Source organism: Notamacropus eugenii, chromosome 5 (genome assembly GCF_028372415.1).
Source record: "Notamacropus eugenii isolate mMacEug1 chromosome 5, mMacEug1.pri_v2, whole genome shotgun sequence".
Lineage (NCBI taxonomy): Eukaryota > Metazoa > Chordata > Mammalia > Diprotodontia > Macropodidae > Notamacropus > Notamacropus eugenii.
In genome coordinates this window covers 1106258-1132403 of record NC_092876.1, presented here as the reverse complement: position 1 = coordinate 1132403, position 26146 = coordinate 1106258, and the positions used below count along the sequence as shown (strand labels likewise).

The 26146-nt window shown below is 45.2% G+C and overlaps 1 protein-coding gene across 2 annotated transcripts; it reads right to left on the bottom strand.

The window, feature by feature from the left end:
• Window positions 1-728: 728 nt before the first annotated feature.
• On the bottom strand, window positions 729-25430 carry LOC140508086 (uncharacterized). 2 transcript variants are annotated; one of them, XM_072615828.1, is made up of 6 exons: window positions 24976-25429; window positions 23636-23857; window positions 18179-18251; window positions 9331-9457; window positions 8063-8131; window positions 729-2874 (listed from the first exon to the last, which is right to left on the bottom strand). In XM_072615828.1, exons 4-6 carry the CDS (start codon window positions 9416-9418, stop codon window positions 1613-1615), a joined length of 1419 nt encoding a protein of 472 aa, XP_072471929.1. In that variant the 5' UTR covers window positions 9419-9457; window positions 18179-18251; window positions 23636-23857; window positions 24976-25429; the 3' UTR covers window positions 729-1612. The 2 variants fall into 2 exon arrangements, with proteins under 2 accessions (XP_072471929.1, XP_072471928.1); XM_072615827.1 differs by lacking the exon at window positions 18179-18251 and having other exon boundaries at window positions 24976-25430.
• Window positions 25431-26146: the final 716 nt, after the last annotated feature.

Sequence of the window (26146 nt, the reverse complement as noted above, 5' to 3'; positions counted from 1 at the left end):
CAAAGATCAGTCTTCCTGACTCAAGGACTGGTTTTCTATGCTCCATGGCACCACCTAGCTGCCCTGAAGTAGAAATTGCTTCTGTTCTAATAAGGTGCGATGGTACCTAAGTCTCCTTTGTACTGTGGTCACGGGTGAAAAGTGTAATTAGACAGAAGTCATTTTCACATCTTGATGTTCTAAAAAGCATGGAATGAGAAGATCAGGTGAACACACAGGGTTGGGGACCAGGAAGGTAGAGGGGAAATGATGTCACCTAACGGAGAGGAGTGAGTACAAGTCTCTCCAGCACAGAAGAGATAATGAAATGTGCTGCCCCTCCTAATAGGGACCAAGAGGAGAGTGCAGAATGGGCCAGATATTTTAGGGACATGATGAGGCAGGAATGTCACCCTATTTATACATTTTTGTAACAGTTTTTGGTTTCCTTTCCTTCCCAATTAGAGGCAGGCAAAGGGGACAAGGGAAATTTCTGCTGATTGGAAAAAATTATTTTTGAAAACCATAAGAAAACATCCAGGTAACTTCACAACTATGGAGAATTCTTAATGTAAGATTTTTTTTTTTAAATTTTGACTACATAAAATTTAAAAGATTTGAATAAACATCAAATGGGACAAAATTATAGGTTCAAGATTATATCAAATGTTACACCAAAAAAGGACAATAAAAGTCCTTATATCCAAGACATAGAAAATGCCTTCAAAACTGACAAAAGTGACAAGAAGGAACCTATCAGCATTTGACTTTATTTTAAAATTTACAACCATGAAATGAAGAACAAATCACACACACATGTGTAATGTACACATGCACACACATACATATATTAACAAATACAAAGACCATAGGATCACACAGCTAGTAAATATCAGAGACTGAATTTGAACTCAGGTCTTATGGATTCAGGGACAGTCTTCTTTGCATTGTACCACCCAGCAGCCTAAAGAAGTCATTACATAAATAAATGTCCAACAGACACCAAAATACTTGTAGGAAGACTTTTGTGCCAGCTAGCATCACAAAACCAAGTGAATACCCATTACCTGGGGAATGCCTTAAGAAGTTTTGGCATAGGAATGCCAAGGAATATTCTATGTAGTCATGAGAAACCTTACAATTTCAGAGAAAAATCAGATCTATTTTCAGGGCTTCATACACTGAAATGAAATCTGTGATGTCTGATGAGGTCTGTGCAGCAGAAAGAGGCCTTCTCTCATTTGTTAGATCCACAAGTTTTATCTACTGCAAGATTTTTCCAAGGTACACACATGTATGAGATGTAGGTGAAGGTTTTACCACAATTATTGCTTTTATAAGTTTTCTTCCCAGTGTGAATATTGTGGTGACTCGTGAGCTCCATCTTCCAAGAAAAGGAAGGTCCCCATAGAGCACATTCATGTCTTCTCTCCACTATGTATCCTCTGACGTAAAGGAAGAGATAATCTCTAGCTGAAGGCCTTTGCACATTGAGTCCTTAAAGGGCTTGTTCCCAAGATGAATTTTCTGATGCCTTACAAGCTCTGAACTCCATTTGGATGCCTTTTCACATTTATGAGAGGGATATGATTTCTACCTCCTGTATATCCTCCAAAGGGAAATAAGGGATGTCTTAAGCTTGAATGATATTCCACATTAAGGATATTAATGAGGCTTTTCCTCCAGTATGGATTCTCTGATGTTTAGTAAGGGATGAAAGGACATTGAAAGTTTCCCCACATTCCAGACACTCATAAGGTTTCTCTCTGCTGTGGCTTCTCTGATGATGAGTAAGATGGGAGTGCTGTGTGAAAGCTTGTCCACATTCATTACATTCATATGGTTTCTCTCCAGTGTGGATTCTCTGATGATCAGTAAGATTGGCTCTCTGTGTGAAAGTGTTTCCACACTGATTGCATTTATAAGGTTTCTCTCCAGTGTGAATTCTCTTATGTGCAGTAAGATTGGAGTGCCTTGTGAAAGCCTTTTCACACTGGTCACATTGATATGGTTTGTCTCCAGTGTGGATTCTCTGATGTGAGGCAAAACTGAAGCGGCATCGGAAAGCCTTTCCACACTGATTACACACGTAAGGTTTCTCTCCACTGTGAATTCTCTGATGATGATTAAGATGGGAACTCTGTGTGAAAGCCTTTCCACACTGACTACATTTATAAGGCTTCTCTCCAGTGTGGCTTCTATGGTGATGAGTAAGATGGGAGTTCTGCGTGAAAGCCTTTCCACATTGACTACATACATAAGGTTTCTCCCCAGTGTGGATTCTCTGATGTACAATAAGGGAATAGTTATCCCTAAAAGCTTTACCACATTCATGGCATCCAAGAGGTTTCTCTCCAGTATGGATTCTCTTATGTGAAGCAAGATTGGAGTGTCTTGTGAAAGCCTTTCCACACTCATTACATTCGTAAGGTTTCTCTCCCGTGTGGATTCTCTTATGTGAAGCAAAACTGAAGCTGCATCTGAAAGCCTTTCCACATTGATTACATACATAAGGTTTCTCTCCACTGTGAATTCTCTGATGTTTAATCAGATAAGAGTGTACACTAAAAGCTTTACCACATTCATGGCACTCATATGGTTTCTCTCCAGTGTGAACTCTCAAATGTACAATAAGGGAATAGTTGTCTCTAAAAGCTTTACCACATTCATGGCATTCAAGGTGTTTCCCTTTAGTGTGGACTCTCTTATAGTCAGCAACACTAGGACACTTTTGGAAAGTTTTGCCATGTTGAATGTATTCATATTTCTTCTCAACAATGTGGGTTCTCTGATGTTCAGCAAGATAATCGCCGTATTCGCTATAATGGGAAAAGCTGCTCCCAGAGGTCATTTTCAGATCTGCTCTTATCTCTTCATCAAACCTGGTCTCTGCATCTGATGGAAACAAACAAATACACACATACACACATGCATAAATATGTCCTCTTCCTTCTGTGGGCAGAAAGTAAACTGACTGACACTCAAATTTCCCCAGTTATAAAGAAGGCTCTTCAACCTTCAATGGGCAGAATTAGCTCACCTCCATACGACAATTTCATTCACAAAGGTTTCCACCCACGATGACACTGGATCCTCCCCACAATCCCAAAGACAAGAGAGGAGAAAAGACAAAGGCAGGGCCAGCATTCTCATTCTGTTTGACAGCTCAGGCATGAGCTCTGAATGGTTGAGTGGCCTGACCCAAACCTTAGCTGCTGACACTCCTAAGTCCAGTGAGTGAGTCTGCTCTGTCCACTACACCCATTTTACTTTCAATCTTTCCTCAAATCCATTTTGTTGATGACAATTTGGTTCTTCTGTGTTCAGATAATCGTCCTACTGTTCTGTACAGACCAGTGCGGATGTTCTATCATAGTCATTGGTTACACATTTCAAGCCAACTTGAGAAAAAAAGATTTACTCTTACCAATTGTCCTGTAATAATGTTCAGACTTATATCTGCCCCGTAATCTATTCAGATCTCTAGCTAGTATGTCATTTATTGCATATATATATGTATATCTTTAAGCACTTCCCTGATGATTCCATTTTAAATTAAATTTTTGGTTGTTGTAGAAGAGGCCCCATCATGAGTGGCAGCACTGGGTTTTTTCCTTCACCTGAAGCATTAGATTCTTTCCTAGCCCATCTCATGCCCATGAGCTCAGATGTGCACAGAGCCTCTTTTACTTTCTGTCAATGCACCAGAGAACTTCCTTCACCAGTTACCTTGTCATCACATCTCATCATGGCCATTATTGCCAGATCAAGATGTTACAAATGTTTTAGTTCCTGCAGGATGGCTGACAGGTTCTGTGATCAAGATCCCTGAGTACTAGGCATGTACATTACAAGTTACCTTAAAGAGATCCTGAATTATCAGACACTGGACTGACAGGAGCCACATTTTTCTCATTATACTGTCAAGGCTCTCCTTTACGTGAACTTAGATTCTAGTTATATTACCATCCTACTACTAGGCTAATTTTCAAAGGGACCTGTTGGCTACCAAGGTCAGTACTTCGGTAGTTTCAGTGGGAATGTAGCCAGTGTTGGAGGTTTTAAAAAAAAGTCACATGGATCTTCCCTTGAAAAGGATGTTTTCCAAATAAACATAGTTTAAAAAAACAAGAAAATCAAAGCAATATATGCAATTGATCTTCAAGTTCATTTATCAATTAATATACTATTTGGCATTAGCCAATTACAAAAAAAAAGACATTAAGGCACCACTAATACTCACTAGTGATTTCTTCTGTTGACAGGTTAGAGAATTATTAACATAAGATGAATTTCTATCCCTCCTTAGGAGAGCTTATAAAATTCTCTTCCTCTTTGCCCCCTCGTCCATACGTAAGGGACTATCTCATTGTCTTCTGGTTTGAAATCACAGGACAGCTGGTGGTGCAGCACATGGACAGAGCTAAGGTTCACACCACACTGGAAATGGAGGAATGTCATTCTGTAAGAATCGCTTGACCCATGGGGATCACGACACATGTTGTGAAGTGGCTGTTGAAAGGGATTCTAAGAACAAGAGATTTTGGAAGACCCTGCTCTTCTCCAGAGTCATGGTTGTTCACACTATTGATCCGCTCTCTCTAAAATCATTTCTTATGAAAGAGTAAGGTTCCACCATCTTCAAGGACCATCACTTCCTCAGTCATTAGCCAATATAGGGGCCTCACCTCTGGTTTAATTTTTCCTTTCTGTAACACAAACCCCAGCATCTATGACTACTTGTGATGCCAAGGTGCCTTAATGCTTTCTTTGATCTCCTTAGTTTAGAGGTCTCCAGGTAGTAATCGCTGAGTCAAAGGTCATAGAGTGGAATGACGTGGGGGCAAAATGGCAACCTGTATTACAAAATGACATCCCTTAATTTTCAGTGCTGTGAGAATCTTTAGACCAACGATGTTTCTTATACACAAGTTGTTGGGTTCTCATTTCTGATGCATTGTTCTATCATCCTCCTTTTTGTGGGGGAATTTATCCCATTCTCCCTTATTTACAACAATTCATTTTCTTTTCTCCATCATATGCTCTTATCAACTTTCCTCTTAGCTGCTGTCTTCACCTTTGAAGGAAAAAGTATGTGGGGTGGGGGAAGGGAATGAGATCAACACTAGTCTTCTCTAATTGAAACAGCAGGATCCCCTTGATGCCCACCACTAAGTAGACCTTGTCTTCCTTTGATGCCAGTCACAGACTGGCATAACACTATCTGAAGAGTCTCTTATCCTTTAAACCTCTCCACCTGAAGAACATCTAGGGTAGAAATGTATTTTCCAATATGCAGCAGCTGGGTGGCCCAATGGATAGTGAAATGTGCCAGGGGTCAGGTCTCCTCGAGTTCAAATACAGTCCGAGACACTTACTAGCTCTGGGAAAATCTGGGGGAAATCCCAGTACTTCTTTGCCTCAATTAATCTGTAAAATGGGAGTAATAATAGCACTGACTTCCCATGGCTCTTCTGAGGAGGAAATGAGATGATTTTTGGAAGGCTCTTGACCCACAGTAAGCACCATATAATTGTGAGGTATCATATTATCATTTTCATTAGGATTTTATTTCTTTCCATCCCAGCAAGTCTCTCCTTCATAAATCATCGTTCTACTCTCTCCTTGTATTTATCTATGTGACTGTTGAAGCAAAACTCTTTCCTTTGCCTGGATCAGCTATGAGGAAGTTCCATGATCAGGGTGTCATTATACTTTCCTAGTAGTTAAATGTAGGTGTTTATCTTAGTCCTGTTTCTATCACTTCCTTGCACCTTATCACCTTTCAGTTGGTATCTTAGGACAGTTCTAACCCTGCTGAGACTTGACCAGACCCAGTACTGAAGATGACAGTGGTCACTAGGCTCATGGTTCTGCTGTGGGATACCTAGGAGTCTCTCCCTGCCATCTCCTCAAACTTAGGGTGACGGTCACCTATATGAATCTGGCAAACAGTTCTGCAAGAATGGGTCAAAGATTGGGCCATAGGGACCAGGAAAAGGAGGAAGGGTGACACCTTTTCCCAGAATTATTTCCAAGTCAAGCAGTGGCCTTCATTCCTATTCATGTATTGATGAATGGGGATAGAAAAAAAAATCACAAAATTAGGCTGCCTGGATCTACTGCAATTTTAGTTAGATAGTCTCAGCTGGGCCATCACTGAGGCAAGGTAATCTTTGGCCCACTCCCCAAAAGATTCTCTATAACATTCAGTACAGAGCTTTCCCAATTCCTGTCATGCCTCGTCCACCTAACAACATGGTTTGCTCCCCGCTACACTCTCTGATCAGAACATGGCCTCATCTTTCACTGGAGAATGGGACATTCACCTAGAACTATTTTATCTCCTCATTTTGCATCTATCAGAGGCCTCCTTTTCCTCCTTTGCCCTGGTCTCACAAGAATAGAGCCCCCTCTGGTTTCCAAAGTCAACCCATGGAAATCCATCAATGACCCCACTCCAGCCCATCCTCTCCCCCAGCAGATTTTCTCCTTGATCATCCTTAGTTTTGCCTGGAATTTTGAATTTCTTAGTCTATTGGCTCCTTCCCTAGTTCCACAAACATAACCACATCTCCAGGATGGTTCTGCCCCATGATATGTTGTCCTATATCTTCCAACCTTTCCTGGCCACCTGTAACTGGTGTCACCACTGCCTTTCCTCTGACTGTCTCCAAAACTCTCTGCAGTCTGGTTCCCAGCTTCTTTATTCAACTGAAATAGCTCTTTCCAGAGGCACCAGTGATCTCCTAATCACTAAAGCCAGTGGCTTCTTAGCAATCCTCATTCTTCTTGGCCTTTTGGCAGCCTCTGGCACTGTCAATCATCCACATTTCCTTGATACTCTCTGCTCTTCTGCCTCAGTTTTGGAGACACTGCTCTCTCCTAGCCCTCCTCAGAACACGTCCCCAACTAAACTTGTTCTCTTTCCCCCAATGCTCCCATACTCTTGTATCCTGTTGCAGCCCAGGACACAACCCTCCCAATCATCCAGTCTCAGAACCCAGGTGTCATCCACTCCTCATCATCTCTCATGCACTTTCCCCCTGCTCCAGTCAATATATGGCAGAGTCCTGGGGATTCCACCTTTGTAACCTCTCTCAAAGGCATCCCTTTCTCACTCACTCCACACACTGCCCTTTTCTGCTATCTGGGCTCAATAACCCCACACCTGAGGTGCTACAAGAACTGGCTGGCTGGCTTCACTCCCTCAAGTCTCTCCCCAGGCCACTCAATCTCCAGCCAGCTGTCATTCATCTTCCTAAACTCTAGCCTGGCCATGTCACTCCCTCCACTAAAACCCCATTGGCTCCTGCCATCAAGGTCAAAGGTAAAATCCTCTATTGGGCTGTGAGGGCCTTCATCTGCCCATCTTCTGCCTTCATAGTCTTCTTTCACCTTACTCCAACCCCCCTCCACATATGCTAGAACCCAGTGGGGCAGAGGCCTCCTTTCTGTTCCATGAATGGGACATTCCATCCTCCAACACCAGGGGATTTCCTTGCCTGGTGCTCATGCCTGCAATGCTCACCTAGGCTTTCCTCAAGTACAAGCTCAAACCCCACCTCCCACAAGAAGACTCTTCCAGTAACCTTTAACCTTCCTTCTTTCACTGGCTCCAAATGATCCTCTATAGAGCAGGTTTTACATAATTGAGTCCATGTGATCTTTCCCATAAGCCTGTGGGCTCCCTGAGAAGAGGGAATGTCCCTTGAATCCCCTTACATCTCTGGTGCTCAGCAAAGGGCCTGGTCCATAGTAGGCACTTCATAAATGCTTGTTGGTTTAAGGAAGGTCTAAGAAAGAGCTCACAGCCTCAGCCCTCTTTAGAGAGTTGCAGGAGACATCCATGGCCCAAAGTTCCCAACAAAGACTTTCTACAAGAGTACTGACTTATCACTAGAAGGGAAGTGGAAGGTCATGTAGTCCAAGCCTTTCCTTTTACAGATGAGGAAACTGAGGGTCAGAGGTTCAGTGATGTGCCCAGGATCTCCCTGCCTCCCAGGCCAGCACTGCCTTCACTGCCACATGAAGAAGCCTCTTGGGGTAACAGCTCCCACACTCCAGCTTTCACCTCACTCACCTAGACAGCAGTTCCTCAGGCCTCCTTGCTCCAAATGGGAGACCCAATCTTCTCTGGGAACTGGAAGTCCTGGGTATGGGGGAAACAATTAGACATGAGGATAGAGAGAAACTTGTCATTTAATCCTCATTAGGGATAGAACAGAGGACAGGGCACTGGGCTGGATTCAGGAAGACCTGAGTTCAAATCTGGCCTTGGAAACTTGCTAGTTGGGTCCTCATGGGTGTGCCTCAGCATTCTCAACTATTAAATGGGGAGAATACCCAGTACCAAATATACCATACCAAAAGGTTGTGGTAAGGATCGAGTGAGGTAATGTGCAAGAAAAAAGCTGGCTCACAGCAGATGGATATTAACACTGATCCACTACCTTTTCTTTTCCTGCATCTCTAGATTCACTTGGTATCCAAGGGCTCTAGGAGTACCACCAGGGGTCATCAGCTACAGATACACTCCTGTTAGCAAAGAGGACATTCTAAGGATAAAAGGTTTCTGTTAAGGTAAGCTCAGTTCTCACGTGAATGGCCCCAGGTCAGGTACGAGGCCCCCCAGAGAACAGCTGGGAATTGAGGAGTGAGACACAAGTTATCTCATTTTCCACTTCTTCTCAGTGGAAATTTGCTGGGGAGAGCATCCCATCCTTGAGATTGGTCCGTGGTTTGAGCACACCTTTTGTTAATTAGCTAAGGGGCTGAGAGCATGCACTGTGTCCACAAGCGAACTAGCAGGGGTAGAGTTTAAATGGGGACAGGAAAGCCTGAGAGGGAGTTGGGTTCTTCCTTGCTCCTCAGGAGGGAGAAGGGGGCTCCTGCGGGGAGCACTAGCCCTGCATGCTGACATGTAGCTTGTATCTGGAATAAAGCCTACACCCCTGTCTGACTCTGGATGTCTCTTCTCTCATTTGTTTATCCAGCTGGCCACTGAAGACCTGAGATAGGTAAGAGGACCCAGGCAGCCCACGGCAATTAGGCCAGACAGGTTTCCCCAAGAGAAAGGGCAACTTGGGAGGAAGAACGTTCCCTTCATGTCCATCTTCAAGGAAATGCTGTAGGACCAATGTTTAGAGATTCTGTAGACAGAGCTCCCAGCTCCCTATCCCACAATGCAATGCCCTCTCCTAGGAAAGTCAGGCAGCAGGGACATTGTCTCTTAGACACAGGAGGCTGGCACAGTGGCCTTTCTAATAAATGAATCTCTGCACATTAGGGAAGGGATGAAGACACTTCTTTTGATGGCAGATTCAGAGTTACCAGGGGAAGTGTCCTTACCCAGGGAGAGCAGGTTCTGAGCATTCTCCAGCATGACCTCCTTGTACAGCTCTTTCTGTCCATGGTCCAACAGACCCCACTCCTCCATGCTGAAGTCCACAGCCACATCCTTGAATGTCACCAGCTCCTAAATAAAATGTCAAAACTCATAGGACTTGAAACACACTTCAGACCTGATCCAGTCCAATGCTCATCAATTTACAGGAGGAAACTGAAGGGTAGAGAAGTGATTGGCCCAAAGGTCACACCCTTGTTGAGTCACCACTTGGAGCCATAGGCATGCAAAGGCCAAAGGAATAATGAAAAACACATTGGATATTTTCAAGTGAAATACAGTTGAGAAATGCCTTCCTATGAAATTCTACGCCCTATGGAATCAGAGAAGTTATGTGGTGCATCAGAGAGATCTCTGGAGGAGAGAGGTGATGTGAACTTTCTACCTCAACAGAACTGGCACAAATGCCATTAAGAGAGTTCTAAGTATAGCAACCCGAGTGTGTGATGCCTGACTTTGAGAGACTTAGCCCTTCTCAGCCAAGCCAGAACCTAAAACAATCCCAAAGGATGCATGGTGGAAAATGCTATCCACATCCAGAGAAAGAACTGTGGAGTCTGAATGCAGAGAGAAGCAGACTATTTTCTTATTTGTTGTGGTTTGGTTTTTTCTTTCTCATGGTTTCTCCCATTTGTTATAATTCTTCTATACAATAGGACTAATGTGAAAATATGTTGAATAGGAATGGGTATGTAGAGTCTGTATCAGACTGCAAGCCATTTTGGGAACGGAGGGGGAGAAAATTTCAAAGTTATGGAAGTGAATGTTAAAAACTAAAATTAAATAAACAGCAAAAATAAAGAAAGCTCTGAGAATCTTGTGAGAAGATATCAAGTGACGTGCTCTGGGGATAGACTATTTCCTATGGTCCCTGAATCAAGAATATAGAAAAATGAATAATTGAGTTTATTTCCTAGAAGGCTGAAATTCTTATCTGGATGGCAACCTGAAAAGTGGCCTTAAGAGACACCCATCAGAATCTGAACTAAAATGAGATGAGACTGTTGCCATCCAACTGAAGGAGATAACTACTGTTGGATGGAGAGCTCAAAGTAGCCCTATGTATTAGAAGTCATGGCTAAAATGTTTTCTGCCTTGGCTTTATGATGGCTTTTATTTTTTAATGGCATGTATTCATCACTTTTGACAGTCATATAGAAATAAGAGGAGCTCTGATGTCAAAGGAAGATTTGTTCATTTACTTAAAATGTAACATTTTATTAACTGGAGTTGGAGTAGGAGCTAATTCTCAAGAAAGACATTGCAGCTTCTTTATGAGACTAATGATCTAAACAGATCCCAGAACACAGGAGCTTGGGAGAACAAGAGGCAGACTGGTTGTCCTTTGCTCTGAAAGAGGACCAAAATGGCTTCACCATGTTAGAATCAAGTCCCAGTGCATCCAACAGGCTCATCAGACCCATAGGAGCTTGGAATGCTCTGCCACATGCTGGGCACAGAGAGTCCATGTGAACATTTGAGTGGATTCTCTAAATTTGCTCATCTCCCATCTTTTGCGAGCTGTTTCATTTCTGCTTTGCTCATAGAGCACTGCACCTTTTTTGATGTGGGCACGCCATGCTGAGTGGTCCTCTGCCAGTATCTCCTGTGTCACACAATCAATTCCACAGTTCTTGAGAGAGACCTTGAGAATGACTTTGTATCGCTTCTTCTGACCACCATGCAATCACCTGCCCCATGTGAGTTCTTCATAAAATAGTCTTTTTGGCAAGTTCACATTTTCCTTTCAAACAACATGGCCAGCCCATTGGAGCTGCACTCTCTGAAGCATAGTTTGAATGCTTGGCAGTTTAATTTGAACAAGGACCTCAGTGCCTGGTACCTCATCCTGCCAGGTGATCCTCAGAATCTTCCTAAGACAGTTCAAATGGAGGCGATTCAGTTTCCTGGCAAGGCACTGGTAGACTGTCCAGGTTTCACAGGCATACAACAATGAGGTCAGCCCGACCAGCTTTGTAGACCTTCAGTCTGGTAGTCAAATACCTCTTCTCTCCTATACTTTTACAAACACTGAGTTAGCTCAGGAAATGCTTCTGTCAACCTCACTATCAATGGGTACATGCCTGGAAAGTACACTACCAAGGTAAGTGAACTTATCCATCGCATTCAAAACTTCTCCAATTGTTGTAATCAATGGTTCCATGTATGGATGGTGTGGTGGTGGCTGACTGAGCACCTGTGTCTTTTTGGTGTTAATTATTAGGCCAAAATTAGCACAGGCAGCAGAAAACTGATCCATACTTTGTTACATCTCAGCTTCAGAAGCTGCATCAAGTGCACAATCATCTGCAAACAGAAAATCATGCACCAACATTCCCTCTGCTTTGCTCTTGGCTTGTAACCTTTTCAAGTTGATGAATTTACCATCTGTACAGTAGTTGGCCTTGATGCCACATTCATCCTCACTGAAAGCATTTGTCAACATGGCTGAAAGTATCATGCCAAAAAGCATGGGAGCAAGCATGTTTCACTCCATTGGTGACTGGGAAGGCATGAGAGCTTTGTCCATTATCCAGAACCGGGGCAAACATGCCAATGCTGATGAACTTCTCTAGGAAGTCAAATTTAGACATAATTCTCCATAAGCCCTCATGACTAAGTGTCAAAGGCCTTGGTCAGATCTAGACATGTTGTGTCCAGACCTCTGGTCTGCTCCTGGCATTTCTCCTGGAGTTGTAAGTTTAGCTTACTAAGGTTAATCAAACCAGTAGGTTCCCTGTTATTCCGCTTCATGTGCATATTATGTATTGTCCGCTAAGCCATCCTGTCGCTGTTTCATACCAAGGCACCTCATGGGCACCTCAAGAACCTCAAGGACACACAACTTGACCCTGACCTAGAATCCCCCTCATAATGGAAAAACAACTGTGGTAGTTTCCCTTTCCTGCACACTTCTAGGTCACAAATTTCCTATTTAATCAGGAATCAATGGCACACCTCCTTCAAAAGCTACACATACCCACACAAATCAGCTCCCAAGTCCCAAGACATCTTGGGAAGTAAGAGATCCAAATTTACATTCCTTTAGAAAGAGCAGCAAGAGGTTTTTCCCCTTATTTATTTATTCTATCAGTTTTTTTTTTTTAAACTGGGATAATTAACTCTTTTTCTCAAGTAGTTTCCACTTAGGATTTCTTGAAATGCTGCTCTGGTAAGCCAGGCTTTGCCAAAGTCCCCTGGGATTCAAATGGAGCTACTTGACTATGCCTTTAAACCCAAGGCACTCTGGCTCTTCTGGATTGACCAACAACAGGTCCCATGCCAAGCCTCACTTGGTTATTGTTTGGATTTCGATGGTTCACAGTGTGTATAAATAGCCATTGTTTCAGTCCAGGCCAGAAACGGAAGGTGGTCCCCTACCAGACTGATTCTTTTATGGACTCAAACTAGGCCATCTTTTGTCTCAATCCTTAGCTATCCTTAAATCACTATTGAGTGTTGCCTCAGACAAACCTAGATCTGGAAAACACCTCAGCTTATCAAGGCCACAGTCTCCCACTGCACCCATCCTGACCCATGTCTGGCCACTAGACCCTGATCACTCTGGGGGAGAGTGAGGTTAATGACTGCACAGCCCTGCACTTAAATCCAATTCACCGGCAAGTCAAGACATCACCCTCCTCATATCATTGGTCTTCGAGAATGAAGGATGAACAAGAAATGGACCACAAAGCCCCACCTCTCCCTTAGAAAGTGGCAACCATGGGACTTTCCAGGAGTTCAGTCCAGATGTTTGCTCACCTTATGATAAGGTGATATAACTCATGGCTAATAACTTTAACACTAATCAATAAGAAATGAGACACATGTCTGATGATCGTATGTGTCCCCATCTATTCTTGTGTTCCTCCGCAGTGCTATAAGAGAACTGCCCTGTCAGACCCCATTTGTTGGTAACCACTGGCTTTTCGAAGACACTGATCATGCTCAGCTGTTTGCTGCCTCAGCTTACCTTTATTTGAATCATGACACTTTGGAACCATTAGGGCATTTATTGATCCATTCCTACTTGAGATTCCCAAGAATTTCAAGCTTTTCCTTTACGCTAGGGTCTCTTGAGTCACTGGTTTTTACTGAATTTATTTATTTATTCAGAGCATGCGCTGTTATTATACAAAAACACTTCTTTTCTTGACTTGATAATTAATTCTTGAGTCTAAATCACTCCCAAAAGAAGCTATTTAAATACCTTTCCTTCTCCATCCCCTCACAAAAATCCTTCACCACCAAGGGGTGGGGACATGAACTCCCAACCTCCATTTAAAGAGAAAGCTCATCTCAGATGAGCCCTGATATCCCACTAGGCTGCTGTATTTTGGGATCTCTGTGGTTGACTTCCTCACTATGCTGCTGACTTGGGTACCATCCTCCCTCCTCTTTCAGCTTCCTTTTGTGCCTTGACTTTCTCCACCAAATAGCATGCTCCTTCAGGCTGGGGACTGTATCTTTTTCATATTTATATCCCCAGCACCCAGCACACAACAGACAGTACATGTCTCCTGGCTACTGACCACCCAGACACTATCAATACTCTCACCTCATGACCTTTTCTCTGATTTTACTTTAAAAATTGAATCAGCCTGAACTCCTTCTGCTCCCTGCTCTCTTTCAGTCATCCCTAACTGGATGTCCAGGAGACACCTTACAATCAGCATGTGCAAAACCGAACCCACATTCTTTCCCTCTACCTTTGCTATTCCTATAAAGGGCACCACCACTCTCCTGGTGCCTCAGGCTCACAACCTCTTGTCATCCTCAACTTGTATCTCTCACCTTCCTTATCCAATCTGTTGTCAAGGCCTGTGCATTTCATCTTTGCAACACCCCTCAATGAACACTCTTCTCTCCAGGGATACTGCAACTACTTTAGTACAGGCCTTCCTTACCTCACCTTGGATTATTGTGACAGCCTGCTGGTGGGTCTGCCTGACTCAGGACTATCCCCTCTCCGCTACATCCTCCATTTGGCCAACAAAGCGATTTGTCCAAATCTTACATTGGCCCAAATCACTTCCCTACTCAATAAATTCCACTGGCTCCCTACCTCCTCCCAGATGTCATTCATGACCTAGACGTCACCCACTTTTCCAGTCTTCTCACACCTTCCTTTGTGCCACCTACTCTATGTTCCAATGACACTAGAGTCCTTCCTACTGCTGGATGAAGACATTCCATTCCTTGGCTTCAGCAATTTTCTCTGGCTGTCTACCATGAGAGAAGGCTCTTCCCCCTCATTATGCCTCCTGCCTTCTTTCCAGTCCCAGTTAAAATCCCACCTTTTACAATAAGCCTTTACCAGTCCCTCTCCATTGTTGTGCCTTTCCTCTTTTAATTATATACTCTTTTTCCTGTGTATGTTTGTTTCTATGTTTCTCCCAAAAGATTGTGAGCTCCTTGAGGCCAGGGATGGTTGTCTCTTTCTTTCTAACCCTCAGCACTAAGCATGGTGCTGGCACACTGTAGGTGTTAAAGGTTTACTCAAAATCAGCTGCCATTCTTCTTATCAAATTCCCTTCAGGTAACCTTCTAGTAGCTTCCTTCCGCAGTCTCTTACATGGAAGGGTAGGGGATGTTCAGGGAAGACTAGTACCTCTGTGTGATGGCTGCCGAGCCCTTTTCAGGGCTATTTCCATCTTTGGTTTCTACCTATTCAACCCAGCTTTCACCTGTGGCTCCAAGAAGCTGCAGCATATGCGGCCACCACATCCTGGTAAACCATTTTGGCAGTCAGGCCAAACCAGGCTGAGGGTAACCAAGGGGTCTCAAACCCATCGGAGAGTTAGGGGGCTGTCTACTCCAAGGGTGTGAAGACTTCCTCTGGTGTAATGGGCGCATGAGAACAGTTTGTTCCAACGGCCATGAAGGCAGCTTAAGCAGGTGATGTGGAACACTTAGAACTTGGCTAGACACCAAAGATGCCAAGGTCATCCACTGCATCCTGAGCCATCACCAGCCCTCTTGACTCTGTCCTGCCACTGGACTATGATGGCTCAGGAGGAGAGAGTGAGGCTGAAGACTTCGTGCAACTCTGCCTCACTTAAATCCAATTTACCCATGAATCAAAAGACATCACCCATACCATTTTACCATTATGCCCCAAAGTCCTATGGGGACAGGCAAGTTTTGAAGCAGCAGGTGAGGATACATTGGGAGCTGCAGTCACAACCCTGCACACAGGTGGCCCAGGACATACGGTCGTTTCTCACTGGAAGTAGCAGTGGGACTCGGCAGCCCCTGGGTGTCTGAGCAGCCTTTTAAGGATCACACTGCTCACCTCCTGGTGTGAGGAAGGGGGCTAGAAAAGGTGCCCTAAACATTGTCTGTCGGCCTGATTGCCACAGCAGGCAGGGAATGTCACTATGTGGTCAAAACACCAAAAAAGTGTACAAAAACTTTTGTGAAGACGATTCCGTTCAGCATTGGTGCACGAAGCATGAGCACACTTAAAGACAACACGTAATACAGTAGGCCTGAAAGACAAACTGCTCTTGTTGCAGACAACTCAGCAGGTATCACATCCAAATAGCAGCCCTGAGTGAAACAGAGCTAGAAGATGAAGGTCAGCTTACCAAAGTCAAGGCTCGATACATGTCCTTCTGGAATGCCATGAACCTGGTGTTGGTTTTGCAATCAAATCAAAACTAATCTAATCAACAACCTGGTACGCCTCCCAAAAGAAGTGAAAGACAGACTCATGACAATGCGATTGCCACTTGCAGAAAAATGCCATGCAAGCATCTTCAGTGCCTATGCTCCTACCATGACAAACCCTGATGAAGTCACAGAAAAGTTTTATGAAGACCTAGAGACCCTTATTGTCAATGTGCCAAAAGAGGACAAGCTCATAATGCTGGATGACTTTCATGCTAGAGTAGACTCAGACTACCAGACTTGGCAGGGGGTCCTAGGGAGGAAAAAGCAACAGCAATGGTCATTTACTGCTGAAGAATTGTGCATCACATGACCTTCTCATCACCAATACTGTTTTCCATTTACCCAAATACAATAAAACTTCATGGATGCACCCTCGCAGCGAGCATTGGCATCTAATAGATTATGTGACTGTAAGGAGAAGAGATAGATAAGATATGAGAGTGACAAAGGCAATGTATGCTGCAGAGTGCTGGACTGATCATAGACTTATCCTTTCCATGCTAAATATTCTCATTCAACAAAAGCTTTGGCCACAAGACAAAATGACTACCAGAAGAATTAATGTTAACAGATTAGAGGGCTGCTCTGAGTGTGAAAAGTTTGTTGCTAATTTGAAAGTTGAGCCAACACATGATTGGCAACAGTGGAGCAGAAAAGGAGTGGGCAGCTTTCAGGGACCTGGTGTACAGTACTGCATTTGCTCATCTGGGTCAGAACATTTGTAAACACCAACACTGGTTTGATGAAAATGATGGGGAAATCCAGAAGATGCCAAATGAAAAAAGAGAACTCCACAAGATTTACCAGCAGGATATCCCCATCCCTGAGAAGGCAGCATTTAATTCCAGCAAAAGCAAAGTACAAGCAAAGTTAGAGAGATGCAAGATTCCTGGCTCAGTTAGAAGGCAGATGAAATTCAGTTTTATGCTGACAGTAACAATCCAAAGTGTTTTTATGATTCCCTGAAAGCTGTTTATGGACCAAACACCTGTGGTGCATCACAACTACTCAGTGCTGATGGAGCCTTATTGATTAGTGATAAAGACATGATTCTAGAGAGACAGGCTGAACACTTCCATAGTGTTCTTAACAGACCATCATCAATCGATGCTGACGCCATTGACCTTTTACCTCAGGTGGAAGTCAATCCCTCCTTAGCTGAACTTCCAAATGAATAAGAGATTTTGGGGGTCATTAGGTTCCTTTCATGTGGCAAAGCACATGGTGCTGATTCTATTCCAACTGAGATTTACAAGGTAGGGGGACCATTGCTCATAAAAAAGCTGACTGAAATTTTCTAGGTTATGTGGCAAGAGGAAGTTATCTTCCAGGAGTTCAAGGATGCCTCCATTGTCTGTCTCTATAAAGGTAAAGGGAATAGATCATCCTGTGACAATCCCGGGGGGGGGGGGGGGGGTGTCCTCTCTCTTAGTCATTGCTGGCAAGACTCTTGCCAGAGTCCTCCTTAATAGATTGATCCTTCATCTGGAAGATGATCATATACCTGAGAGCCAGTATGGCTTCAGAAAGGGCTGAGGAACAGTCAATATGGTGTTTGCTGCCCGACAACTCCAGGAGAAAAGCCAGGAGCAGAACAGAGGTCCATACAAGTTTGTAGATCTGACCAAGGCCTTTAATACTGTTATTCATGAGGACTCATGGAAAACTGCACCTGAATTTGATCGCCCAGAGAAGTCATCAGCCTTGTGTGTCAATTTCAAGACAGCATGCTTGCTCAGGTTCTGGATAGAGGGCAATGCTCTCTTGCTTTTTCAGTCACCAGTGGAGGTGTGCTTGTGGTCAAACACCTTCAACGAGGATGAACATGGCATTAACATCAGCTATTCCACTGATGACAAATTCCTCAACTTGACAAGGTTACAAGCCAAGACTAAAGTGAAGGGAGTATTGGTGCAAGACTTTTTGTTTGTATGAGACTGTGTACTCCATGCAGGCTCTGAAACTGATCAGTTCTCTGCTGCTTATGCTAATTTTGGCCTAATAATTAACACCAAGAAAACAGAAGTGTTCCATCAAGCAGCACCACATCGTCCATACATGGAGCCATCAGTTACAGCAAATGGAGAAGTTTTGAATGCTGTGGTTAAGTTCACTTACCTTGGCAGGATGTACACATTGACAATGAGGTTGATACACACATTGCCACAGCTATCTCAGTGTTTGGGAGTCTCTGAAGGAAAGTATAAGAGAGAAGAGGTATTAGACCAAACTGAGAGTCTACAGAGCCATTGTGCTGACTTCATTGTTGTATACCTGTGAAATCTGGACAGTCTATCAGTGCCATGCCAGGAAACCGAATCGCTTCCATTTGAACTGTCTTAGGAAGATTCTGAAGATCACCTGCCAGGATAAAGTACTGGACACTGATGTCCTTTCTTGAACTAAACTGCCAAGCATTCAAACTATGCTTCAGAGAGTGCAACTCTGATGGGCTGGCCATGTTGTTCAAATGCCAAATGGGCTTTTGCCAAAAAGGCTATTTTATGGAGAATTCACACAGGGTGGGCATTCATATGCTGGTCAGAAGTGACACAAAGACATTCTCAAGGTCTCTCTCAAGAACTTTGGAATTGAGTGACATGGGAGATACCAGTACAGGACCACCCAGTATGGCATGTCCACATCAGAGAAAGGGCTATGCTTTATGAACAAAGCCAAACTGAAGTAGCTCAAAAGAAACGGGAGATTCACAAATTTAGAGAATCCACCCAAATATTCACATGGTCTCTTTGTTCCCAACCTGTTGTAGAGCATTCTGAGCTTATATTGGTCTAATCGGCCTCAGTGGGAGGGTTTGTAACTCGACACTAACGTAGTGATGTCATTTTGGAACTCTTTGAGAACAAAGGACAACACCAACAACACATGGAGGTTACCCTTGTGTTGGCCAAGGTCAACCCTCTACATGAGCATTGGTCCCACCTTCATCCTTTCTTCTCTAATATCTTGCATCTGTAGGATCCAAATTGAGGAAAAGCCCTAAAATACAGTACTGAGTGAAAAGTCATCAAAACTCCTACTCTGTGAAAGGTGGAAGCCCCAGCGTGGTGACCTGTTCACAAATTGGCACATACACAGTAACTTAGACACTGAGTCAAAACTTAAGATACTATGACCTATGAAAACGAAAACAAGAATATTGTGACGGGGACATGATGGACACACAAACATGTCTGGGCATAACCCTGGCTTCACTCCCAGCTCCTTCCTAAGCAGAAATCATCCACCATGCAAGGGCAATGCGCCCTCTAGCTCCTCTGCCTTTGTTTTCTATGGTTACCATGGAGATTTGGGGTTCTTCAGCATGGATCCACAAAACCACCCAACTGCCTCTCAAACTGAAGATTGCCCATTTGGAAGTATTCAGAATACTGGATTAAACTGCTCTCACTAATCAACCCAGAACTCTGAGGCCTTTTCCTTTGGTGGTGTCCAAAGAACATCCCACGGTCATCCTCAGCCAGGAGAATTCCAGACCATATAGCCTCCTCAATCATCTGCCACCTTTTCTCAAACTTCCAACCTTACTCTATCAGCTGGGGCCTTTCCTACTGACATCCACCATACTTGTCTCCTCAATGCTTACGAAAACCTGTAATACGCCCTCACCAGTCCTTCAGCTATCATTTTCTCTCATCTCCTTTTCTTAGTCAAACTCCTTTAAAAATCCATCCAAACTTGCTGATCTCTCACTCACTCGGAAAGCTCGTTCACACACTCCATTTTCTCCTACAGTCTCCAGTTATTTATATGACCTCCACAGAAGCGGTAGCGATAGCTGCACCAGCCAGTTCCCTTCACCATTTTCCTTCTCTAATTGGTACAAAAGATCAAACAAGTCAGACTTCAGCAGTGTTGGCAAAGCCCTCTTCTTGTCTAGCTAAACAAGCAGCTTCTTTTCGATTTAGTCCAACTAGCCATAGCAACAAGGATTTATCCCTTCTCTATGGCCTATAACTGATTATCCATATGGTTCTTTGGGTCTTTGCATAACCAACTACAGTATAAAAAAGTCACTAGTTTCTCATTGTTAGCTGAATGGGGAAAGCCACACCTTCCCTTCGAGGCCTGGTGGGGCAAGAGAAAACCTGTCTGATTGTGGCTGGTGTCAGGATCCCCAAGCCAAGACCACCCCTCCATTTTTACAATTAGGAGACACGCCCTTTTCCAGAGCTAAGGTCCAGAAAGCAGACTGGGCCCTGATGTGGCCTAACAATTCTTTGTGTGTACCCTCTATGTGATCTCAGTGGCAGCAAAATCCCAGGATGGCTTCCCATTAGCCCCAGGTAGTATCTAAGCTAGGACAAGCCCCTTCTGGACCCATGTTCCCATCATGCAGCCCTGTGACTCCAACTTGTCTCACTGCTGCTGGTACACTAATTGTCTGGGCTACAGCTCATGGGCAGATTCGCCCATACTAAAATGGGTCTCCCACTAGGGGGCCCTGGCCCATGTCTAGTTTCTATCCTCCAACAGAATAAAGAAACCTTTTTGCTTATGACTATTGTTTTCTCTTTGGTTTTAGTTTGTTTTGTCTTATTTTTAGAGTTAGCTGTGCCTGTGATGACTTGTGCGAGCTCTCTGGCCTTTTTAGAGTTAACAGTGGTTGCAGAGAGACTGTAGGCTTTGAGTCCTTAGCAGGGATGACACTGGCTTAGTGGCATTAGCCAGAGGAAAGGGTAAAATAGTTCAGACATCAAGAGCCAAACCCCCAAGACCATCCAAGCAGAAAGCAGCTGCTAGTCTTGCAGGGAGATAAAGACCAAAGCCTGCACAGACACATGACCCATGACACAGCCGAGCTGTGGAGAGTCTGTGTTAGAGCTCCCTCTGCTGTATCTCCTTCACCTTCCTCCTCTGTCCTCCCTCCCTCTCTCTAAAGAAGAGGAGGGAACCCCTAACAGACTGACTGACCTTCAAGAAAATCCAGGAACCAGCAAGGGGAAATTCTACCCTGATCCAGATTGTCACTAACAGGAAGCAACTGCCTGCCATTGTGGAAATGATGGAGGAAGACGGGCTGGGACACAGGAACATCAATCTGGCCCTGGAAGAAGCAGGTTTAATGGCTCAGGGGAAGGCTCCCAGGGCAGTAATATTCTCTAAGGGAAATTAGTCCAGGAGCAATGAATGATATTCCAGCACTTAATCCAGAAGATCCGAACAAAAGAATTCCAGTGACAAGATTGTAGCACCAAGAGCCAATTCTAGTCACAGGGAGGTCATGAACCAGATGAGTCCCCTGCTCTAGACTCCAGCTCCCCCAGGTTTTCTTTTAAATCCAAATGAAATCCCACCCTCCAAAAGAAGTTTTCGTGATTTGAGTGCCTTCCTCCTGTTATTCCTTATTTGTTGGTATCAAGTTTGCTCTGTGTAGATTCGTTTCCATGTTGACTTCACCATCAGATTGTAAGGTCCTAGAAGGCAGGGCAGGGACTGAGCTTTGCCTCTTGGTATCGCCAGGGCTTAGTACAGGGCTTGAAACATAGTAAGCACTTAAGAAATGTTTATCCTCACAATATCCTTGAAAGGTGGTACTATTATCATCTCCATTCTTACAGACAAGGAAACTGAGGCAGACAGCGGTTAAATAATTACACCAGGGTCATATATCTAGTAAGTATCTGAGGCAACATTTGAACTCGACTTTTCCTGACTCCAGACCCAGCTTTCAATCCGCGGAGTCATCTGCCCATATCACATATAGACTAGATGTCATATATAGACTAGACGGAATGTAATCACCCAGTGTCACAGGGGAAGGCATTACCTGCAGGGGATCAGTAAAGCTTCCTCTTAAAGGTGCCTTTCAAGCTGCCTGGAAGGAAACCAGGGATGCTTCAGTTTTTCAATTTATTCTGAATTGAATGACCAACCCAAGGAGGGGAAAGCCTTTCATGAACAAAGTAGAAGCCAAACAGGACGGATCATAGGTGAATTGTGAACCATTATTACATTGAGCGGGCCTTTCAAAAGCACAATATCCATCCTTCAAAGCTCTAGGCCCAGCTATGTAAATCTTTCCCAAAGATATTTGGCTCCAGGCTGGCCATTTTAAGAAATCCTTCAAGGACTCACCTAAAGAAAAACCAAAACCACTTTTCTGGGGGACACTGCGGGGGGAGTGGACTTGGGAGGGAGGCTATCCATTGTCAGAGGAAACTGTAGCCCTAGGGGATGGAATCTAGGACTCAGAGTAAGGAAAATCCAAGTTCAAAGGTGACCTCAGATATTTACTGTGTGACCCTGGGTAAGTCACTTAAAATACTATCTGCCCCCATTTCTTCTTCAATGGTGAAATAGATAATAATAGCACCTACCTCACAGGGCAGATGTGAAAATTGGTTCGAGAACATAACTCGTTTTGTTTTGTCTGTTTTGTCATTCACTGCTCACTAGGACAAGTAGGGAAAGTCTCCCTCCAAACCTCCAGTCCCCAATTAGAAAAGAAAACTAGTGGAACCAGGAATCGATCTAGGAGCGGACACCATTCTCTACAGGTAAACAAATGCTAATTAACTGACCCAATAAGAAAACCCAATTTTCTTTGACTTAGGGCAAACAGCTCACCTAAAGGCCAGCCAAGGCTTAAGTTTGAAAAGCAGATTCATCTTTTGTATGCCTAAGGACCCAACCAGATCTTATCCCAAACACTTTTAGAAGCTCTCAAGGTTCCGTAACTCAGGAGAGAATTGCCTGAGACATCTGTGGAAATGAAGGACCCAGGCAGCCCCAGGGGAAAGGGGGGAGAGTCACCCCACACAAAAACCTCAATGTACCTGCTTGGCTGCACCAGGGGCTGCCTTATTCAGGGCTGGCACAAACAAGGACCCAAGAGATGTCATTTACAAAGTGCCAATTAACCAGCCCATTTCACCTTTCCGGGCTTCTAACACCTACTCCCAGCCACACTGGCCTCCACCTCCCGCCTCTGTGCCTTTCTCAAGTTTGGAAGGCTTTTTCTGCTCACCAGGGCCTCCTGGCCTCTTCTAAGCAGATGATTTGCTGGGTCCCCAAAACTGTTAGAGCCTTCTCTCAGAAAATCCCTCCCGTCCACACTGGACCCAGCGGCGGACAGGGGGCCTCCGCTGTTAGATTGTGAGCTCCCTGAGGACACCACTGCTTTTCCCCTCCTTGATGGAGCCCCCTAAATGCTGCTGACTAAATCAAAGAAATGGTCAAGGGAAGGGATTCAGAGAGTCCTGAGAAGATGTGTGTGACCTGAGGCAGATGGAAAGGAACAGCACCTGCTGGACAAGAGGCAAAGGTCAACAGCTGGGAAAAACTTCAGGGCTCTGCCCCCACCATTACCATTAGGAGGGGGTGGGGGTTAAAGCTCAAGCCGTCAAGGTGCCCTGAATCAGCTCAAAACACAGAAGCAGAGCACAGGGCCATGTTGTTGCTACTGCATTCTATTTCAGGCCTATCTTTGTAAAGAAATGATCCGGAGGTGAGAAAGACTGCCAGCTTCATAGATGGCCCTCCAAGTCCAGGGAAATGGCCTCATTGGCTGATGTGGATGTGTGGATCAACAAGTGGACAGACTACACTCACCTGGACTGGGATGCTGTGGCTCCCAGGGGCCATTCCTTCAGCCTTCAGGCTCCCTGCTGTGGCCAAGTCTTGGTGCTCTGCAGATTGAGCTGGGGAGCCTGAAGGATCCCAGAAGGGTAATCTTTCTCTTGTCTTCCTGGCCAGGAGTCTGGCCTATAGGGATTTATGGGGGGTGAAGGTCCAGAGTTACAAAGACCCTGCCCCTACCCTAAGGACAGAGACCTACAAAATAAGGGAACCCAAAGGTAGGGTTAGGCTTGGAAACAAAGATAGTCCCTCCCTCTTTTATTCCTTCTCTTCTGTCCCCTTCCCCTCCCCCATTCTCCTTCAGAGACCCAGGAGGCAGAAGGGGCTTTGGGATCCCAGGGGGAATGAGATCAGTCAGAGCCTCACTGGCTCCTGAATCAGAGATCTCCCTCCAGCTGGTCCTCTGCCCTCCCTGCACCCCCTCTCCCCAACTACACATTATCTAAACACCACACTGAATGCTTGATCTAGGGAGGAGGGAAGCTTAGGAAGGTGGGGGTAGGGAGGGCTCTGGGATGGAGCCCCCAAGGAATGTCCAGGGGAAGCCTGAGGCTAGGAGACCCAATTCAGTCTGAGATTCAGCCCCCTGGAAGGGGACCTGAGGGCTCTGAAAGAAAAGGGGGCAGGGAAGCAGGAGGCCTGGGGAAGGGGAGCCCAGGTAGGGTCTGGGAGGAAGATATTCTACCCCAGCTCATGGCAGGGAGGTCAGGGGCACTGCAGTGACAGAAGGGCTCCAGGAGGACACTGAGCCTGGGAGAGCAGGAGGCCTGTGTCCTGGGGTCTAACTAGGAGTTGGGGAGGACTCCTGGGACCCTCTGGGAGAGCTTAGGGCTGGAATCCCTCAAGGGAGACTAGACACAGGGAGCCAATGGCTGGGATCTGATAGGGAAGCTGCAGGTCCAGGTAAAGGAGCCATGAAGGAATTTGGCTCCTGTATCCAAAGTGGGGTCCCCAGGGCAGGCAGGACTTGGGGATCATTCCAGAGGGCCAGATGTCAGGGCAGAACTACTTAATCTCTAACCAGGAGCTGGAGGCAGAGAGACAGGACTCCTAGATCCCTAGGGGCAAAGTCTGAAGTTTGGGAAAGTGTGAACCAATAGTAGACTTGGGGAGGGTGACCCTGGATATTTGCAAAGTGACTTGGAGCCTGGAAAAGAGTTAAGGCAGGGAGTTTGTCCAGTAGCCAGGAGGTAGAGGAAGGCACTTACCCTGTGGTCGGAGGAGGAGGAGGAGGAGACCAGAGGCAAGACCAGCCAGTAGGACCTCAGAAGTGTATGGGGCGGGGGGAGAGGAGGGGGCTGACTCAGACCTACCTGGGACCTGCACGCACAGGGCGGGATTCCAGAGAAGGCAGAGAGATCTCTGCTCCAGGGGGAAATGTGGAGAGATCTCAGCTCCAGGAAAAATGGCAGAGAGATCTGAGCTCTGAGGGAAGGCAGAGAGATCTCTGCTCCAGGGGGAAATGTGGAGAGAGCTCAGCTCCAGGGAAGGAGGCAGAGTGATTTCAGCTTCAAGGGAAGATAAGAGTGACCTCAGCTCAAGGGAAGAAAACAGTGATCTCAGCTCCAGGTAAGCAATGCATTTCAGTTTCAAGAGTTCCTGCTTCCAGCCAGCCCACTGTGGGAGAGTCCTCCCCCCTTCTGCCCAGCCTCCGAAGCCCCAGGATGGGCCCTTTCCTCCAATCACATCCAGGGCCTGGAGCTCAGGACCCCGCCTACCTCTCCGCCCCAAGCCCTACCCTCCATCACATGGAATGCCTTGGCCATTGGGATGAGCCCTCTCCCTGCCCTAGACCCCTCCCAGGCCTCCAAACTCCACCCCAGGGCTCTTATTCCACCTGGGCCACCACCCACCAGGCTGGGCATCTCTGAGAGCCCCTCCTCCCCCATCCTTACACCACCTCCCACCTTCACCCACCGCGCTCTCGGACTCACCCTTTCCTTCCGAGCACAAAGGCTGCCCAGATAAAACTTGGGCAGCAGCCTAATTGAAAGAAGCAGGTCCTTTACTTTGAGGGGCTGGCAGCAAATGGCCCTTAGGAAAATTGGGGTTCTAGATACCATTTGTAACTATAAATCCTGATCTAAATTGCAATGTGGACTCATTTAAAGTCCGCAGTGATCTCCCAAGAGGCTAACTGGAATGTTTCGCCCTCGTGGGTAGATCAGCCCTCACTGCAGGGCACACTTCCCATCTGGCGGTCAGGTGATGTGTTCAGGAGCTGAGAGGATGAAAATCAAGTGTAACCGGATCCGAATGACCCTCTTCTGCTCGCAGCGGGATCCGTCTGAGTGTCTAAAGGACAGAAGGGTGAAGTGGTTCTCTACGGAAGAAAATTCCGAAAGGCATTCACTGAATTGATCTCATCGACTGGCAATTTTGTTTCAAGTTTTCCATTTGTAACATTGTTTAAGCTAATTTTATGCTTCTCATTTTTCTCATTGGGATTTTTGGGAAACTGCTGTATAAGTAACACTTCATCTG

Coding starts and splice junctions, on each gene's coding strand:
- LOC140508086 (XM_072615827.1), bottom strand. CDS start 23,668: ATGGCCCCTGGGAGCCACAGCATCCCAGTCCAG. Junction 9,458..23,635: donor GCCACAGCATCCCAGTCCAG/GTGAGTGTAGTC, acceptor CATTTTATTTAG/GAGCTGGTGACATTCAAGGA. Junction 2,875..8,062: donor CCTGAGGAACTGCTGTCTAG/GTGAGTGAGGTG, acceptor TGTTTCCATCAG/ATGCAGAGACCAGGTTTGAT.